This window comes from Eleginops maclovinus, chromosome 6 (assembly GCF_036324505.1).
Source record: "Eleginops maclovinus isolate JMC-PN-2008 ecotype Puerto Natales chromosome 6, JC_Emac_rtc_rv5, whole genome shotgun sequence".
NCBI lineage: Eukaryota > Metazoa > Chordata > Actinopteri > Perciformes > Eleginopidae > Eleginops > Eleginops maclovinus.
The window spans coordinates 9749080-9770264 of NC_086354.1; the positions used below are offsets into that span (position 1 = coordinate 9749080).

The following is a 21185-nucleotide window of genomic DNA, read 5'->3' on the forward strand; positions in this document are numbered from 1 at the left end:
ATTTTTTTCACCAGGACAACAATGTCTAATATTATTTTCTCTGCAAAAGGAAAATACCTTGTGTATAAAGGACAGGGTCCTTGATAAAGAAATAAGTGTATTGGGGAAAAATAAATAAACTATATATATTATTTACTCACTGAAAATGTGAATTAAGTGGTAAATATAAATAAAGAAAATTCCCTATGGGACCAGAACCACAGATACATGTATACCTGTATGACGCAATGTGATGCAATACAATATGGCTAAATGCGTTACTTTACTTGTGCGTGTGCTGACTTATTGCATTCTATGCATTATATTAAGTATTTCTGACGGTATATGCAAACATAGTATCAGATATACAGTGGGGCAAAAAAGTATTTAGTCAGCCACCAATTGTGCAAGTTCTCCCATTTAAAAAGATGAGAGAGGCCTGTAATTTTTATCATAGGTATGCCTCACTATGAGAGACAAAATGAGAAAAAAACATCCAGGAAATCACATTGTCTGATTTTTAAAGAATTAATTGGTAAATTCCTCGGTAAAATAAGTATTTGGTCACCTACAAACAAGCAAGATTTCTGGCTCTCACAGACCTGTAACTTCTTCTTTAAGAGGCTCCTCTGTCCTCCACTCGTTACCTGTATTAATGGCACCTTTTTGAACTCGTTATCAGTATAAAAGACACCTGTCCACAACCTCAAACAGTCATACTCCAAACTCCACTATGGCCAAGACCAAAGAGCTGTCAAAGGAGACCAGAGACAAAATTGTAGACCTGCACCAGGCTGGGAAAACTGAATCTGCAATAGGTAAGCAGCTTGGTGTGAAGAAATCAACTGTGGGATCAATTATTAGAAAATGGAAGACATACAAGACCACTGCTAATCTCCCTCGATCTGGGGCTCCACGCAAGATCTCACCCCGTGGGGTCAAAATGATCACAAGAACGGTGAGCAAAAATCCCAGAACCACACGGGGGGACCTAGTGAATGACCTGCAGAGAGCTGGGACCAAAGTAACAGAGGCTACCATCAGTAACACACTACGCCGCCAGGGACTTAAATCCTGCAGTTCCAGACGTGTCCCCCTGCTTAAGCCAGTACATGTCCAGGCCCGTCTGAAGTTTGCTAGAGGGCATTTGGATGATCCAGAAGAGGATTGGGAGAATGTCATATGGTCAGATGAAACCAAAATAGAACTTTTTGGTAAAAACTCAACTCGTCGTGTTTGGAGGAGAAAGAATGCAGAGTTGCATCCAAAGAACACCATACCTACTGTGAAGCATGGGGGTGGAAACATCAGGCTTTGGGGCTGTTTTTCTGCAAAGGGACCAGGACGACTGATCCGTGTAAAGGAAAGAATGAATGGGGCCATGTATCGTGAGATTTTGAGTGAAAACCTCCTTCCATCAGCAAGGGCACTGAAGATGAAGCGTGGCTGGGTCTTTCAGCATGACAATGATCCCAAACACACCGCCAGGGCAACGAAGGAGTGGCTTCGTAAGAAGCATTTCAAGGTCCTGGAGTGGCCTAGCCAGTCTCCAGATCTCAACCCCATAGAAAATCTTTGGAGGGAGTTGAAAGTCCGTGTTGCCCAGCGATAGCCCCAAAACATCACTGCTTTAGAGGAGATCTGCATGGAGGAATGGGCCAAAATACCAGCAACAGTGTGTGAAAACCTTGTGAAGACTTACAGAAAACGTTTGACCTCTGTCATTGCCAACAAAGGGTATATAACAAAGTATTGAGATGAACTTTTGTTATTGACCAAATACTTATTTTTCACAATCATTTGAAAATAAATTCTTTAAAAATCCTACAATGTGATTTTCTGGATTTTTTTTCTCATCCTGTCTCTCATAGTTGAGGTATACCTATGATAAAAATTACAGGCCTCTCTCATCTATTTAAATGGGAGAACTTGCACAATTGGTGGCTGACTAAATACTTTTTTGCCCCACTGTATCATGACATGTATACAGAGGAGCTTAATGTTCAAAGTGGGGGCAATCGAACACAATGCAAGTGAATACATATTGAATCAAAATATAAAGTGACAACAGTACATAAACATTATACACATGAGTATATTGCAGCACAGTTAAGTTTTTCGTAGCTCAGTGTGCTTTATTATCATATACATTTTATACACATATATAAAATATTTGTACCTGTTACAGTTGGGGAATGATATATTTGTGGGCTCCTGTGTTTAAAAAAAAACAACAACTCAAAAAGATAATTTGACTAAGTCCTATAATGCTAGGCTGTTTGTCTTTACGTTTTGTTAATGGTACATTTATAGTACATTTTTTTCCATTTGGCACATTTGCTTGGTGTCAACTAATGAGACTGATTTAATAAATGTAGCATTATCTAATTATTTCAGCCTTTACAGTTAATGTGTTCTGTTAGCATTCTTCTTCTTCTCCAAAGACATGTTAGGGTTTCAAATTCCTACAATAAGAATGAGTCAGAAAAGAACATTTCCTCAGCTGTGGAATCTGACAACAAATGGGCCACACTTGTCAGCTATACTAATGCAGATTAAATGCATAGTGGTGGAATCTAATAAGGCTAACTGTGTGACTAATGGCAATATTAAACGCACAACTCATGAAGGGCAAAGAACGGCATGTTATACATAGGAGCTGAAAATGAATTTCAAAAGTAGTTTTATATCCTGCGGTGACTGTATCGTCACAGAATAAAACCAGAGCTGTCTTCAAGCCTTAAACATTAAACCTGTAGAAGCGGGACAATGCTGGAACTGGGGTTGAATCAGTTACATACATCAAGGCAAAATCAGATCAATATTCCAGCTCTTTGAGGGACTGTGTGAAGTACTCTATTGGGATGTAAACTCTCAAGTACTATGAATCCCCAAACAAGGACCAGTGTTCAATCTGTAACTATCTGGAGTTTTTTTCCCAGTGATCCATCTCTGTTAGCAGCTGCTTTTTCATTGTCTAAATAGAAAGATAAAACACACAGGTTAAGCTGCATGAACGTAAGATAGTTGTATTCCCTCATTGTCTACATGCACCCAAACTTACTAATTTTCCAGCAGCTTGTCACACAGAATGACTTTGAGGACAGGTGTTCACCACAAAATCTCTTAAATGTTAAGTTTAGTTTAGCCAATTGTCCAAAATATATATGAATGTTTCTAACATAATCCCTATTTGCAGCCATATGCTATGTTCATACAAAAAACACCAAAAACTGACACCAAATATCAAGCACATAGCAAGGTGTCTTTATTTTCGTGGAAAAGTGATATTTGACGCTTTAAAGAAAACCAAGGTTTCATCATTTGGAACACGAAGCATTTGTAATAGAATTGGCAATGACACAAACCTGCTGAACAATGTGCCAGAAAACCACTTCTGGGAGTTCAGTCCGTGAAGATTAAATTGTCCACATGAAATGTCCCTGTGTTACAAACAGACACTGGCAGTGCTGACCACACAGACTGTGGGGCACTGTGACATTGGGAGCTGCTAAAGAGACCACAAATGGATAACAATTTGTGATCAAAAAATGTAAAGAGTTATATATTTACATTTTAGGAATCAGACATAGGAAGAAAATTGATGAGGAATTAATGTCTAATGTATGTCTTTAATTTAATACCTGGGTTATTTGGTCAACGTTGTGATGGATTGCTTTATCTGCATATTTTGAATGTCGTTCATTGAAACCTATAATATTTATTTTAATAAATAAAGGTTTCAGTAAAGCTGATATACAATCCTATTTTAAATATAATATCATACAAACATTGGAGTAACAATTACAACATGTTTTTCTTAAGAGTAGTATAGTAGAATAATAAAACGTCATAACTTTCTTAGGTAACAGATGTACTGAGCAAATGTTCTTAATACGATATAAACTGTATACACACACACACACAGGATGAAAAATGAATGTACTGAATTATAATTAGCATAACATTACTGGAGTTGGGCAGGGATACCAGGCAACAAGATTTTCATAGAGAAGGATACATATTATGTTTTAAAACAAAGACACAAATCTACTAATGACACTGCTGCAGTAGGTCAGTATATAAGTAGCAAAGGTAATGAGAAGTGGAATCTCAAAACACATTTGACAATTACCAAAACCGGAGTTGTTGGATGTCAACCAAAATGTCAGCCAAAAAAGGCAATATAACTTTTTATTTTCGTTGAGAGAATCAGGACGAGAAAAAGGCCTGCTGTCTATATTCCAGCTCCAATTAGGCTTCTTTGTGAATGTAAATCGAGTTCTCTTGTTAACATTTGTGACTCTGTCCCGTCGGAGGAAAAGGGCAGAGAACATCAGAGAAGAGCTCGTTGATGTTTGACACCGAGAGCACAGCGCTGATGCAAACCGCAGCCAAAACAGTCCTCCTGAAACGTTGCTTTACTGCTGAAAGTTGTTTGTTATTTTAGTCGCTTCTCTAAGGAAGATTCATAGGAATGAGCTCAGGTAAGGAAGTAATCTTATGGCTCATAGAACCCCATTAACTAGCCTGGCTAGTGCTCCATTTCACTCTCGGATAAGTCTGGGAATGAATGATTTAGCAGAAAAGAGAGGAAGAAAAGTGAGTAAGGAAAAGTGAACAATGTAAGGTTGCAATCGTAGGGGATATTCAAAAGGCCCACTTTCTTATCTAATGGGAAACTAAATGTAATACAGCAATGTCCAGATGTCTTCCCTAGACAGAGAATTCTGATAAAAAGAAAACAAAATGCTGGAACCAAATGTTTGCCCACAGAAGCAATCACCATGGGGAAACTCAGGTCAGAGTCTTGGCGAAATGCTTTCCATAATTCATGACAAAGAAAGATTACTGTGAAGAATTATCACAATCAGACCTTCACCACCAGGTACTCTCCACAAAACGCTTAGACTAAATCCAGCTATACTGTTGCTATGGTCAATTCTCAACCAGGAACCTTGATATCCTCTGAGGTAACATTTAAACCAAGCCACGTTGCTGTGAAGTCATGTAAGTGCAAAAAGGAAGATGTTTTAGCTATGTAATGTGAAACATCTTAATCCTCCAGACAGTGTAGTCACTGTGGCTTTTGTATTTGATTCCTATTCTTTACACATTTTCCTTTTAGTCCTATATGATGACGAAATGCTACTCACTAGTAAAAAGTTATGTTTGTTTGATATTTGCAGAGATCTCCAGGAAATTGTTTGCCATGTTAGCAGCATGGCTTTAGGAATAGCAATGTTGTAAGGCGGTCCGAAAACATGTGAAATTGCAGCTGTTATTTAATGGAGTGCAATGCTATATTGAAGGACAATATATAACTTTTCCACCAAACCAGTTCCTGATTAAGCTCTGGTTCTTCCTCTTTCTACTGCAGCGGGGTCTGCTCTATGCACCAAAAATGGGTTCTTAGGTGGCCCCACTTGACTGCCTGGCAATAACCAATATGTAGTGCTTACATTGAGGTGGGGCCAGGATTAACCTGATCAACAACAACAAAATGCCCCAAGTTGTGTTCAGCAAAATCAAATAATTTGAACCTACTGGTTTTCAAACACTCTTACAATACTGCCATGCATGTGTTGAGGTGTTGCAAGCTGAGTTTATATGTTGATATATTTTCATATTTTTCCAATTAATTTAGCTACTTTCAAATCTTTTAACTCAAACCCTTCGAAGATAGGCACATGCACCCCGTTTTAAGAATGACTTCCCCAGGGGATGGACCCTGCTGAGGTTAATGGGCCCCTAAAGTTACCCATAGAATCATCACCTGGTCAATTGTTTTACCTCATCTAATCAAATATCTCACAACTTCTAAATGGGTTGGCAAAAACATGGCATAGAGACTAACAATTATGTGGGTCATGTTTGGCAAAGGATACATTGAATTGTGTAGAACTCATTTGAATAAATTGTGTAGATAAGAGTTAGTATTTGGGACTTTGGTTTGATAACCAAAAACTGGCAAGGCTCAGGACATTCGATCTGTTTGAATCCGCTATTTATTTTGTTTCATGCTTATTACAGCTTAACATGTTAGCATTATAAGATGCTAAACTACGATACTAGACAAGCATTACACATGGGAGGATGTTTCTTTACTGCCATTTTGCACACATCACTGTTATGCTAACTGACCACAAAATATGACCTTTTGTTACCTGCTGACCCGACTGATCTGGCCATTTTAGGTCAATATCATGGGTCATCTTTAGTAGTAAGTAAAGAATACTATGGACTATGACAGGTGTGCATTGTACATTAAGCCATTATTTTTGACAAATACATCTAACAAACCCAACTACCACATTATAATTATACATTACACTATCAATAACCGATAGCTTGTGGTAATTAGGCTGCCTGATGTGGTTCGTGACAACTCAAGGTGACACACTTTTCAGTTCCGCAGAGCTGAAGGAAGGCTGAAGGGACCCTCGTTGCCAGCGACTCAAAATAAGATGCGAGGAAAGTTCAGCAGATACCTTTGTGCTTGCGTGGTCACAAGGCCATATGCTTAGACTTTAATTATGAGGGACTTGGGGAGAAAGGGACTCGGGGTTGAACTATGAATCACTGCCACACCGCCTGCCGCAACATCCCCGTTCTACTGGATTTTACGCTTCCCACGCATGTGTACCCCCCTCTTCAAAAATAATCCCTGGCCTTATGCGTGTGTTAAATAAACAGCTGACATACTAGTTTGCTTTAATTTACACATCTTTCCTAATTAAAATCTAAAAATATACAACGTCAACTGCTTTGAGTAAATGAAAAAGGAAATGAGTGTTGACTGAGCGCAGAAAGAAGTACTGAACCCAGACAATCCCATCTGAGCCAGAACCAATGAAGCATTATATGATTATTACTGAGAAATGCATACAATAAAGAATTTAACATGTTTAAGTTTGCAAATTTCAATGTTTTCACACATACAAATAACATAGACCTTAGTTTTATTACGGACAGACATTAAAATGATGCTATGAATTGTAACATTTATAATTACATGTTTTAATTCCTTCACTTTCTGAAATCATTATCCCAAGTTTATTGACTAAATAATCAAGGATTGTTGAACTAAAAACTAGAAACTTATTCGTATAAATGTTCCCAGCATGTACAGTATTCATGTTGAAAACAAATGCTGAAGTGGTTGAATGTCTTTTTTTATAAATGTGTATCAGAGGACACCAAAAACAACGATGACGACACAGTAGGTCTGCACTTCACACACTTCCAGTGTGTCGAGCACTTCGGTCATTGTTAGATTAGATTAGATTAGATTCAACTTATTGTCAGATTTATTGAGGAAATATTGTCTCTAAATTGATTGTGACAGCTGACCCTAACCCTAAACCTAACCCTTTGTGTTTTTTCAGTGTTGGAATTAAAAACTAATAAAATAAATGTTGTAACCAATTGTAACAAAGAGGTGCAGTATGGCGACACATTGTACAAACATGTACAGTATTTGTATGTATAGGATTCAAAAGGAACATTTTTTCAGTTGATTTCAGTTTGTGAAAATACTGAAACAACAGTATGTCTGAAAAAAAAGCAACACATATGCATGAGCCTAGTGAACACAAATAAGGATTTAAAGAAATCGAAAAAACATACAGACACAGGTACATAACTTTATGACCCAGTCGAAATTAGGCCTCTTTCCAACAGGAAGATAATTGAAGCTTCAGCCGTATGTGTGTGTGTGTGTGTGTGTGTGTGTGTGTGTGTGTGTGTGTGTGTGTGTGTGTGTGTGGGTGGTGTGAGACCAAACAGGTATAAGTGATGGGCTCCAGATGCCCTTCACCTACCTCTAAAGACAAACAGCTCATACTCTGAAGTCTTTGATAGAGAGGCTTGCTCCACAGTGCATCAGGGATCATCATTTATCCACCCAGCATTGTGCTGCTGTAGCACTTGAGTGTCCACTGCGGCCCTTTTCAAATTTTAAAAACGAGGTATGAAGAGGAACATTCTGACTGAAACCCAGAGTCTCATTACGGTCTAAAACAAGCCTCCGGCTCTCACCGGCTGCAGGTGGTTAAGAGGCACGCAGGTCTGTGTCACTGGGTCCCCCCCACCTCCCCCCTTTACTGGCACCATGCTGTGACCCCCAGCTGAATTAATTATCCCATCCAATGTTGTCAGCTAATTAACTGACGTTTAACACAGAAAATGGCTGGAGCAATTCCATGCAATTAATCAGTGCGAGGAAGAAATTAAAAACCCTTCCTAAACCTGATTACCATGGAGGGTCTGCATTCAAAATTGAATTTGAATAGAGCTTTGGATGTTAAACTTGAGTTACGGTTAAAAACAAAAATGTCTGCAGAAACAGCTCACATATTTACATTAAAAACCTATTTGTAAAACAATCCGTTGTTAATTGAAAGGCTTCAGGAAGGCCGATAAGAGCATAAAACAGAGACCAGTCAGCATTACTAAAACTGGATGAAGTTATAAAGGTCAGAAACGATAAAGACTGAACTTCGTTCACAGGATGTTAATAGCTCAATAACAATGCAGGAAATTGTTGAGAAAATGGGCCCAGAAAAGTGCCTGTTTTTCCAACTTCTTTATTGAGACAGTAAACGTGTACGAACAGAAGGACGGAAATGTCTTGTAATGTTTCTTGCACGTCAATAGTTACGTTGTCTGCTTTTGAAATTGTGTAAGAACAGCCAGATAGAGAGAGAAAATCTAGGCAAATTAGCTATTAGCATTACTGAACAAGAGAGAGGACCAGTGTGACTGAACAAGAGAAACTAAACTTAATTTGATATAAAGTTTAAAGCAGAAGTAAATGACCAAAAGCACTCAGCAGCTTGTTGAGTTTTCCACCTCGCATTCGTTCATTACCTCCATTCAAGCATCAAAGCCATTTCCCCAACCTTATCTCCCAGAAATTACCTCTATACATGACTAATTCTCATCAGTGATTACATTTTGGAAAAACAGAATGCCTCCCGGTTTATTCTTTTCATTAATTTAACAGGCAACATTTGTTAATGATACTCACACTGGGCGTAGCACAAACAACTCAATGGGAGGGATTTGTTGTTCTCCCTACAATATTGCCTTAAAACTTAAAACATTGTATGGTTCTATTAAGTCACTCAATGCACCTGGTCAAACTTAGAGAAAGATTGTAATGTTATGCAGTTGGTAATTGGTGATTTTTACACCCCTCATTTTGTTAGATTCTTGTGTACGTAATATTTTTGTCAAATACCTAAAATGATTTGTTCAGCTTTGTTTCCTTTGCTGTTTAATGTCTCTTCATTTACAGTAAAAGTACTTGTTTGTTTGCCCGATATAGTTAGTTCTGATTGAAGGTTAATATTGGAAGTTTACTCCAAAATGCAATAAAAAAAAATATAAAAAAATATGGTAAAATAACTTTTAGGTTCCAGTTAACATCCAAAAAAAACTATAGTTGCTGGACAAGTTGGTGAACAAAGCTAATTAGAGAAGCATAGCTATGTGAATATTAAATTTACCATACACACAGTACTGTTTTATTGAAATAATATCATAAGGTAGATAAACAAACTAAAAACAAATACAATACAGTAGTTTAAGACACAGCTTTTCAGTGATTCACCCATCTGTTTTTTGTATTGAAACTTGGGATATTCAGTAAATCACGCAATACTATTTTGGAACCTTGTTGCTACAGCAAACATTTTATAATAAAGTGTATCCAAGGGGAAAGTACAACTGCATATTTCCTTGTCATATATATCCTGTGTCCATTCTGCATATATTTATGAAAAAAATAACAATTTCAACACACTGAAGACAGTCAGAGAGACATAGAGAGGGGGGGGGGGGGGGGGGCGTTTGAGAGGATGGTGAAAAAGCACTTACGAAAAGAGACCCATGATGCTGACAAGCTACTAAACAAGTCCAGTAGCGAGAGTGAAGTGACTGAGAAAGTGTTGCACTGTTGCAACCCCCTTGGCGGGGGAAAGTGTGGCTAAAGTGCCTGAACATAAACGGGTCAGCGCAGCACAATCAGGGTGTGACGGCCACAGCAGTCTGAAGTGATTCCACATTTGTGCTTGTGTGAAAGACGTGTGTATGTTCATGTCTGATTATACTGTATGCATGTGAGGTCGATTGATTACACTGTAGAAACATACAAAAATGTATAGAAGCTGTAAATAAACTGTTTCTTTTTTTGGCCCCTATTGGGAAATGAAGGACTGTAGATGCCCTTCACTAACCTCTGAAGATGAACTGTCAGTACCAGGAGCATAAGATAAAGAGACTTGTTTTGCACAGGATCAGAGAGATATTTCATTGTTTATCCTCCATCTGCCCTGAATCAGTACTCAATGTGTCACTGGAGAGGACTATTTCGGTATGAATGTAATCTTAATTCAAGATCCATGACTCTAAACAGGACTTGTACACAAAAGCATACTAATGGGCCTATCGACTGCCAGGAAGAACCACATATTAGCAGAAGCAAACCATTCTGTGGCAGAAGATAAAACAGTTTGCATGTACAAGTGATATATTTAGAAAATACCAATAATACACCAATTCAGCAAACATTTAAGTTTACAGTTTGTTATTGTTACAAATTGTTGTCATTCCCAAGCCATGACATAGGGATGCTTTTTAAACACACTCTGTAGACCCATATGCATCCAAAAAAGATGCTTCACTTTGCAAAATAAATATATGGGTAACATTGTGCAAACAAAAAGTAATCACTCAAACAAAAGTACTTAGTTAGATTAAGTATTGTTGTTCTGGTTAAAGCTAGTAACTAAAATCAAAGTCAAAAACTCATCAACAAGAGATGCAAACATAAACCTTCTGGGTTAGGGTTAGGGTTAGTGCTGAGGTACCCATCCTCCCTGAGAAGACGTGATTGGTCTTCATACAACATCTCTTACATTTCTAAGTACTTAGATTAACACTCTAAGCATCTAGTATTGCTGTGGATGTGTTGACATTTACGCGTGTATAATGCCCCAGTGAAAATGTTGGCATTTGAAACCTTGGGAACAAGACCGGGCCGATTTTTAATGGTATTTCTTTTGTCCTTTTAATATAAAAACAAAGCCATCAAACGTAATTATAATGGCATGCAATAGTATTACTGCACTAAAGGGACAACTAGCCAATGTATATAAATACTGGATTCCATTGCTAGGATTTGGAGCTTATGTTGAGGGTGGAATAAATGTGTCCTAATGGCATTTTATTCTTTAAGGACACTAGAGGGGATAGTATCATCCAAACAATCATAGCAACTTATGTTACACACCATTCAACTCTTTTAAAATGGACCCAGGCTGCATTTCTCTACATGGAACTATACAAATATTTGAAACCGAAAATAAGATTTAGATGTATTGAACTTGTATGGGATAAGGCTTAAAGCAGTAATGCATCACTTGTTCTTCCAGCTTTATTAACATCAAATGCATTATTCTTGTTTAAAGCTTTCTTTTTTTTTTTACAAGAGATCTTTGAATAAAACATGCAAAGTTATCCCATACAAGTGTCTAATGGAACTGTATAAGTTGACAAAGGTTTCTTCAAAGCAGCAGTTTTGGATATATATTATTTAAATGGTATGTATGTACAAGTGTCTTATATTGTATGTTGCTCAGTCTGTTTCATGTTGGCTCTTTGCATGCTTCATCTATGGTTGCTCATTTAAAATAATTCAAGTGATTAGACCTTGAAGGATCAGCTTGTGTTCAGGTTTTTTCACATTTCTTGAAACCTTCATTTATTAATACAACATTGTGTTATGTCAATGTTACAGTTTAAATAATATGCTAGAATAAGCACATTACAGTCTAACAGTTTGTTTGCATATAAATGGCTGATTGTAGTTTATTGATTTGATTTGATTAAAGTACAAATATATCTAATTTGCAAAGAAAATAGGATGAAGTATTAGTTTAATATGAACTGATATAAAAAATGAAGGAAATAGAAAAACAAAGGAAGAGATGGATGGAAAAAATAAAGATGAGTCGGTACAAAGCATCAAAAGCAAAACAACATGATCCACTTACTATTTCACTTTCTGTTTTGAATGTTATACTTATGATATCCATCTGGTTTGGTAGTATTGTTTTCTGATGATCCTTGTCAAAATAGTTCACCAAGATGTTTTAGAATCACAAAGGAATTGAAAGGAAATGGAAAGATGTACAATAAGTGTTTCAAATAGTATATGACTTGGAAAACAACTTGGTTGTGAAGCAACAACTATAAAAGATCCTTAACACAAATAACAACAAATATGTATTTACTGATTCCCATAAAATTACTCCCGGAAAATTGCATAATTTGGAGGCCATTTGGGTATTGCATATTTATTTAAAAGTATTTAAACTGACACATGATTTCACAAATAATAACCTTTAATTCATTAAAAGCCTGCAAATATATAAAATATGTCCCAATTGGGACACCAAATCAGCCCCATGAGCCATGACTGCTGGCACACTCAAGGCCTGGCTCAAGAGTGTGTCTCGGTGCTGAATAAATCATCGCTGCTGCATGTTTTTCAAAGTAAATACATGCTGAATAAATGCTTCACTACAGCACATGATGTATCTCCATTCCCCTTTAAACAGTGATACTGCACTCACTGCCTCATTTGCCTCATTGTGTCCAATCCACATCTTGACTAGAGGGCTGTTATTTGAGGATTTTTTGTCTTGAAAACCATTGGGAGAAAGACGACGGCCCCCGAAGGCATGACCTTCCCTCACTGCCACCAATTATATCAAGGCCTTATGAAATATAGATTATGTGCCATCTCTGTGCCGACATATCTAAAGGCTGGAAGAGCGGGGAGTGTGCGGAGAGGCTGTGGGCAAAACTCCAGGGAAGGCCAGGTTGAATAAGACGAGACCGAGGGAATACAGAAACACATAAGATGACCTTGGTAAGTAAGAATATCTGGCTAAAACAAAATGACAAAAAATGATTTTATGATCAATTCAAATCCAATCAAGGCTTTAAATATTCAAATGCACTGATTGATATCTATTCATTACCCTATTCTGCAATCTAGACCAATAACCATGTTTTATTAATGGCTGGGGGCTAAGTTTAGAACAATTGGCATTTAACTTTTTGTTTTAACCTTTCAGCATAAATGTCAAGTCAAATTCTAATAGAAAAAGTTTGGATTTCATCCAACAGTGATTTCATACAATTTAACTCTAGCATGTTCCCATGTATATATATATATATATATATTTCAACCCTCAAATGTGGTGTGAAAACCAATCAGACATTAGATTTACAAACTTTCTTGGCAAGATTGCACATTTCATGGAGATGCATGAAAGCTAATCGTTAAACCTTGACAGATCTTGGCTTACACGTGCACACAGACAGAAACACATGCCGTACAAAATAATAAAAGATGTGCCAGTGGCAAGATACTCCTGTGAAGTAATTGGCAATAGTGCAAGGAGACAAATCTTCTCAGTAAGAAAAGAGCCTGATATCAAAAAAGTGGATTTTGCCTGGTGCTTTTAATCAAATCTGAGGTTCTGTTATTATTATGTTATATTGTGAGGGGTTTTTCATGCTTTGGGAGGTTGTCAGGGTTAAAGTACAAAAGGTCCCTATCATATAACATGTTGCTAACAAAATTGGATGGATACTACATAACGAAAGTATGGTACTGTATAGGGTGAGGTTAAATCTTTGCATCTAGGCTGTTTTGTTAAGTTTAAGAAATTATTATGGTTAGAGTTAATAATAAGGTCAGTGATCCCAAGTTAGTTTGAACAAAATTGGGAGATGTGGTAGTGTCAAATGTAAATGTACCTCCTGGGGTACTGGGCTGTGGAAATGGTCTGCAGATTAACACGCTAAAGGAAATGGCACAAGTCAGAATGTAGCTGTGTTGGCTCTAATAAAAACAATTAAAAAAGATGATGTGTATCTTTGTCTTTACCTTATGAAACCATTAAACAACAGACACGCCAGGGATTGTTAAAATGGAAGACTTGTTGTTTACCCATAACCAGGTATAATGTGCGTTGGTTAGTTTGTGATTAAACTGTTATCTATGACACGTTTCAGTTGTTTTGTAATTAAGTGTACTATATTACATATCACAATTGGTATTGAACACATTCTAACGTAGTCATCGTCAAAAAAGACACTGTTCCCCTTGGCAATTTCCCCTTTTCCTTATTAAGTAATCCAACCTTGGATTAAGTATCCCAACTTGAGTTAAAACACATAAAACATGTCCTCCCAAATGTACAAAGTTCCGAAAAATATCCAGAGCAGCACTCTTCAAATCTGTCCGTCTCTTTTGAAACATTTCTTCTGAGCAGCTGAACTCATTTCCCCAAACTACAAACATAAATATGCTGCTTTGATGCAGAACGACAGGGGATCGGCTGCTGAGCCGCCATGACTGTCAGCGCTGACTATTTCACCTTTGGGGTTCTGTGTTGTGTTACATTCATCTGAACACACAGCCACATGGACGTGCAGACACCCCTTTAAACGACACAGATGCGATGTGGGCACTGAAGCATTCATTATATGGCTGCTAGTGGAGGATGTGAAACGCTCAAGCCCCCTGCTGCCCTTTTAACCTTCATCAATGGATACCCTTTGGCTGGAGAGCGAAGAGACAATGGCCTGTCATTCGCTCACTTGTTGGCACCTCTTTTAAGCTCATTGTTTCCCATCCATTGTCTTTCCTTCCATCTGTCTTACACTGTACTATCTCTCTTTTTCTTTGTCCGTCTTTTCGTTTTCGCCCCGTTATCTCTCAAGCTCCATCTTAGGGGAAATCTGCTTAGCAGCCTTGAGCATACTTGCTTTCCAATTAAATCAAGATGTATTTGCCTTTCAAAAGCCTCCCTTTCCTCACACTTTCTCCCACCGGAATAATTGATGGAGGTCTCTGGCCTCGTGATGAATGGCTTCCAAGCCCGGAGATGAATAGGAAGACGAATGATTTCACCCCTGCACGGGCTGCAGAGGGCTGGAACAAGGAGTGCTGACATTGTGACAAATATACTGACCATAGCAACTGAACCTGGTTGAATCAGCAGGGGACAGAGGGGTGGCATGCGCTCATCGCGGCAAAACAGACGTTCCTCTTGCTGCAGCCGCCTCTGCACGTCAGTCTACCCCATGGACAATTACCTGAGCTTCGCAATTAACTGCAGGCTCAGCGATGATGCTGACGGTCTGCCAGCAGACGAGTGGCGGCGAGCCAGGGCAGGAGAGCACTGCGTTGGACGCTGGTGTGTGTGCACTCAGTGGAAATGTGGAGGCCAAAAGAACAGGTGCAGTGAAAGGTGAGAAGATGCCCCAGGTAACTGCATGTGGATAGTGCCACCACTTTCCCGGCCAAGATTTCTAAGCTGGAACAAGTTTTTCCTCCTCCTACACACAGCTCACTGTCATTCTGCTGAGGGGAAGCAAATGTTTATAAGAATAAATTCAATCAGCGTATGACAGGCCATCTGTTTTAAAGGGCCAATAAGTATGATTGTTACTGCCCTGTAGAACATAATGACTGCAATACATCCATGTGCGGGGTGAGAGAATTGTTGATCAGTACCAATGAGTTAATGATTCTACTGCCAGCTGGCTTTCAAAAACTTTGTAAGCTTGTAAAAGAAACTTTATAGCCTTCAATAAAGTCTGTAAAGCTGACAAGTTAAAAAGAAGATGTTAGGGTAAGGTTTATCTTCTGCCTTAAAGTAGGCAGATTCCGTGCGTTGCATTTAGTGACCCAAGTAGTTAAGGTTACTTTATTGTTTCCTATGAGAGGAAATTATGCCTGGAAAAAGGAAAATTGCGGCACCTAGACAAGACATCATAATGAAATACTGTATACAATGTTGAAACCATTATTGTAGGCAGTTCTATTTAAATAGCCGTCACTGTTGCATACTTTGTGAGAGACAGCATAACTCATTGTCTACAATACTAAATAATAAGAGATTAACCATAAAACAGAAGTCCTGCAGTCATTATGTGTGTATTCATTTATTTGAAATTGTGTTTGCTGTGTGTTTACTTGATGAATGTTTCTATTGGTTCAGCTTTGCTCCCACAAAGAAGACAAACTAATAGAAAATATACAACATTTCACCCTGTTTTTAAAGCAAAAGAAAATAAATATATAAGATGACAAAGTTATGAAGGTTTTTTTTTTTGTAAGTGTGATTTAGTGACTACAAATGAGGCAGACATACACTGCTGCTGTGTAATTGTTGCACATACTAAGAAAGGCAGTAGAATCATAAACATGTGTCAAACTTTAAAAAGACAATGCAACTGCAAAGATTATTAGTGATAAACTAACTGGAAAACAGAGGGAAGGACACAAGTGTAAGGGTATTATTGACTGCATTATATGATGAGCTGTTTGTGTTTTTTAGTTCACCCCTGTGTATAACAATGTGTATACGGCCAAAGTATGAACTCTACTATATTACACATTTGCAATGCCTAAAGCACTGCACTGAGTGAATGCTTGTCAGCTTTCATGAAGCATTTATATGATATTTGCATCATTTCTGACAAGGCGGTGGTATGCTGACAGTTTCTTGCAAAAATATTAAAAATGAAGCAGCTTGCGGCTCACACTATCCAACTTTTTAGCAATAATACTGTGTTATGAAGGTATTGTCAGAAATTGAAGAGAAGAGAAGTTGTAGACATACTGGTTCTGAGTGTATTATTTTGTTCCAACTAAGGCCTTCAACCAAAGATTTGGCATTGTGAAAAAGTCTTGCCCCATGTTTGTCCAAGAAAAATCTAATTTGAAGGGGCTTCTTTCAATACTAATAATCTAATTGAAATTGATTTTTAAGTACTATTATTCTTCTTATTTTACAGTCAAGTTATCATTCAGCATGTTTGTGCTAAAATAACAAGTGGAAGTCAAGGGAAATCCACATGTAAAAGAGTGGGTTCTGTTTAAAGTGCTAACATTACGGGGGAACATTGCTTTGTCTTATCATTTCCCTTAGCCTTATTTTAATTGTGTAGTTATTAATGATTGTTATTAATCATACATTTTAAAAACTGAAGGAAAGCTGGAGGTTCATTTATTCTTTAAGATAGCGGCTAGAAAAGAAAAGGGAGGGTGCATATAAGAGAGGAATGAATTCAATGCCTACTAGCACTGCTGCACTAGAAAAATACATGTAAGCTGTATTTAATACTAAAAGAAACAAAATCTGCAGCACTGTTCTCCAGAGTACACAGTGTGCTTCTGTGGTACCCTGCTGGATGCTTTGAAATTATATCTCAATTCATGATACTATTCTTCAATAAAAGCACAGTGCTTCTGCCGCCAAGGCCCAACACGGCCGCACGAGAGGAGAAGTGCTGCTGCGTCGGCCTCTGTTCTGGCTCCGTGGCACTCTGAGCCCAGGGGCGATGTAGGGATAAAAAGGTTTGTGCTGTGCACAGAGAAGGGGGACAGGAGCTCAGGGACGTGCCAGCAGAAGTTCCATTTAGATTAGACTGTTTTAATGTCCTTTGAAATTTCCAATAAACGGCAGTTGGAAGCACTGCCGCCCTGTTGTCATTTGATTGTCCATCACGTCGGACGTAACCTTGTATGATGTGATTTTGAATTGCTGCCCTGACTGGCCTTGTACTGTATCTACACTGTTATATCAACAACAAACGATAAACCCATCTTGCAATCTGCTACTTTCCTCCCTGTAAGTCAATTGAGAGGCAGATACACAGGTGCCTTGAATGAGCTTCGCCAGCAGGCTGTCTGAATGAAGCGTTTCAATGAAATACGCGGAAATATAATTAATTTTTCACTCTCTATTGTAGTGCTCTCTACCACACTGTAAACATGAAGCGACGGGTATTACTTTGCAAGAAGAGTAGGCGAGGATCTCTTCTCCATTACAGATGCCTTCTCTTCATAAAAGTGCTGCATGTTCGACAGCTTAAATGCCAGGACACAGAAATAATAAGGGAAATATAATGTTGAGCATCCGTCAAAATGGAGTGCTTCTGTTTTTTTGTTTCCTATCCAACCAGTTGATCAAACATTCCTGGCTATGATTGCTCTGTACAATGCCCACATTCAGAGCCCAGCATTGTAAAAAATAAGCTAAACAAAGAGAGGTCAAACTCAGTAGATAATGAGGCACCCAGATGGACGGAATACAAATCCTTGGCCCTCCAGAATTGCTTCATATTCAGCAAGCTAAGATTTTTTCTTCTTCTTCTTTTTTTCGCTGCCTGACTGTGTTAATGGCAGCTGTTTCCCGCAGGACAGCTGTATGCTGTTCAAACATCGCTGCCATGTGCTGCACTGGTAATGAAGAGAACAGAGAGATGGCTTCAGATGCCACTGACTAATGAATCACGACAGTGGTGGAACAACTCCCCCTCACCACCTCTTCTACACCACACACTCCGTAGTTAAAAATAAAACGATAATGCTAATGTTTTACCTATTCTTTCCTTGCATCCATTATTATGTTGGATGGTGAGCTGAGGAGTATGAGCTTCAAATTAAATTTAATACGAACGTAACTAGTCCATCATTCATTCATTCTGCTCTCAGCTTGATTTTCTGACAATGTCTTCTAATCCTGACACCTTACAATGAAGCACAAACTCTGCAATGTCGATGAATAACCCAAGGCTGTGAGAAAAATCTGAATCCAATCAAACTAATAAGCATGAAGTATCTACAATCTTCCATTTTGACTTGCCTGACAACACCAAAAATCTAACTCCAATGCCAGAAAAGAACAAAACGTGAAGTACACACTTATAGAAGCCACATGTTGTAAACATGTTGCTAAAAAAACATGTCCTGACTTTTAAAATAAGTTGATTGTCCAAAGGTTCTATGAATTGTGTGAACACATAAAGGCTGCACTGCTGATGGAATGTGTTCATAATCTCAGGTCCAATGACCTAAACCAAGACACCTTAATAAAATACACAAATACATATCTTAATTCTATTTCAAAATACAACTTAATCCAAAAGGGAAGTGAAGACACATATTTAATTACAGGGATTATTTAATGTCTGCAAAAATTAATTCAGCCGATGGATGGTTGGATTGTAGTAAATTATTGACTGTTGTCACCAGAGAATAACGCTGGATCCTGAGCTGTGTCTATAAAAGGTTGGAGCAACAAAAGACCCTTGGTTACATTTGGAGAGAGAGAACTAGTTGTGGTTGTATGTTGACATGTTCTCTGTTGGGCTTTAAATAACTGTTTTTCAGAACAGCCTTATCTACTGTTGTTACAGCGAGTATAATCATATATATATGGCATTGTAACAAAAAATATTGTAAGAGATAAAAAGTTGAAGTGAAGGGTACCAACATATGTTCAGAATTAACATTTTGTAGCCTGATATGTTAATTCACCACCTTTTACTGTTAAAATTGATCATTCTGGATCATGAATGAATGACTCATTGAAACTAGTTGTACAGCTTTTAGACATAATATGCAAGAAACATCGCTATGGTTGCAAGCTGAGTAGGAACTCAACAACACTGCCGGCAGCAGTCACCATTTATCAAGACGCCTTGATTCAACAAACATTGTTTTTCTGCTGTTTTGATTTGAGTTCATTTGAACACATATTGTGATCAGGAATTGTACTTTTTACTTGGATCAACAAACACTAACACTCATATGAGAGACCTGCTGCAACAAAACCTTAACAGGACCAAGAAAGAATAATTATAATCTGTACATAGACCTCATTGGATCCTGAGTCATGTCTCATTGGACGAATAGACTCATTAGTCGACCAATTATGATGTGGACGCCAGGGTTTGTATACTCTACTAACAATGACAACCTGGTTGAATATAAGAAATGACGACTAAAATGTAATAATGTATAAGAAGACAAGTTAACTACTCATCAGCATTCCACTCTCAATCCTGAGAAGTTGAATTTTTCTGAGTAATGAAGATATTTGACAGGCCTGAGATGAAGTGCTATAGCACAGCTGTGTGATAGCAAAGTGAACTATGAAATATGATTTTCTACCTCTGAGGTATTCTGGGTCGGGAATAGGGTCCGACAGCTCCTCATGGCACTGGACCTCCGTTGGCACAGATGCCACCACCATGCCATCTGGGAGCTGCTGCTCGATGCCTCGGGCAAAGTTCTTCTGCCTGGTGTGAAAAGAAAGGAGAGATTGGAAGGATCCATTTAGAGAGAAAAGCACTCAGTCATCCCACATAGGGAGAGAAGGAAAACAGATGTAAAAAAGCAAGTGTAATGGATTAAAGGACTAATGACTTAAAAAACCTGATCTGTTTGTACCAACCTCAGGCCAGATGCAAGTCAAGCATACTTCATACATAAGATGTTGAAAGTGATAATGTGAAAGTATAACTTATGTCAATGTAGACAATCAGTGACAAAAATATTCCTTTTGTTGCCTGAAGTCCAGGCCAACATTTCTTAATAATTGAGGTTTATGAAAACAGAAAAAGGTTTTTCGAAAAAGTGTTTTTTATACATATATCTTTCTTAATGTGTCAAAATGGACATATCTAGGGGCTAACAGTGGGTTTCAGGCATCTGGCACATGATTTCCAGACCAAAAAGACCTAGGGAATTTGTTCAAAGAGTTGCTAAAGTTGTGTTATAATGTTGACCTATTCGGGGAACTGTAAGAACATTTCAAATCAATCAAAAAAAGCAAACAAACTGACTCTAGATAGATAATCTAGAAATCCCTTGAATGATGGAAAAATGTCCTTCTAACAACATGACTACTATTGTAACCTTATCCTAAAAATTGCAAACAACTTTTTTATCTGTAGATAGAAACAACTTTACATTCTTTAACTTGTCTATGGCATTTTGTTTTAAGACAAAATAACATGATATTTTCTGCAGAGAACATTATTTTCCATGACAACCAGTAATGTGGCGAGAGCAAATAATAAATGAGACAGATGAAAATAAATGAAAAGGATGAATGAAGGCCTGTAAGACTGATTAGAAAAAAGGATGAATCCATGAGTGAGCTTGTCATCAGCGGCAGATTGTAAAGCAATATTTTTTGGCACAGCATTAAGGGGAAATCAATACATAGTAACAATTATGCAGACAAACTCCCACATAAAAAAATGTCACTCTTCATTATGGGCTTCTACTGCAACGTGACTCATCTTCAGCCTGAGACATAATG

The 21185-nt window shown here is 37.9% G+C and overlaps 1 protein-coding gene across 2 annotated transcripts in view; it reads right to left on the minus strand.

The window, feature by feature from the left end:
- Nucleotides 1-21185, minus strand: part of astn1 (astrotactin 1) — a 337331-nt gene that overhangs the window by 148751 nt on the left and 167395 nt on the right. For both annotated transcript variants that reach the window (XM_063885659.1, XM_063885658.1), the window contains one exon: nucleotides 20030-20157. In XM_063885659.1, coding sequence (XP_063741729.1) covers nucleotides 20030-20157 — 128 coding nt within the window. The remainder of the gene's footprint in view (nucleotides 1-20029; nucleotides 20158-21185) is intronic.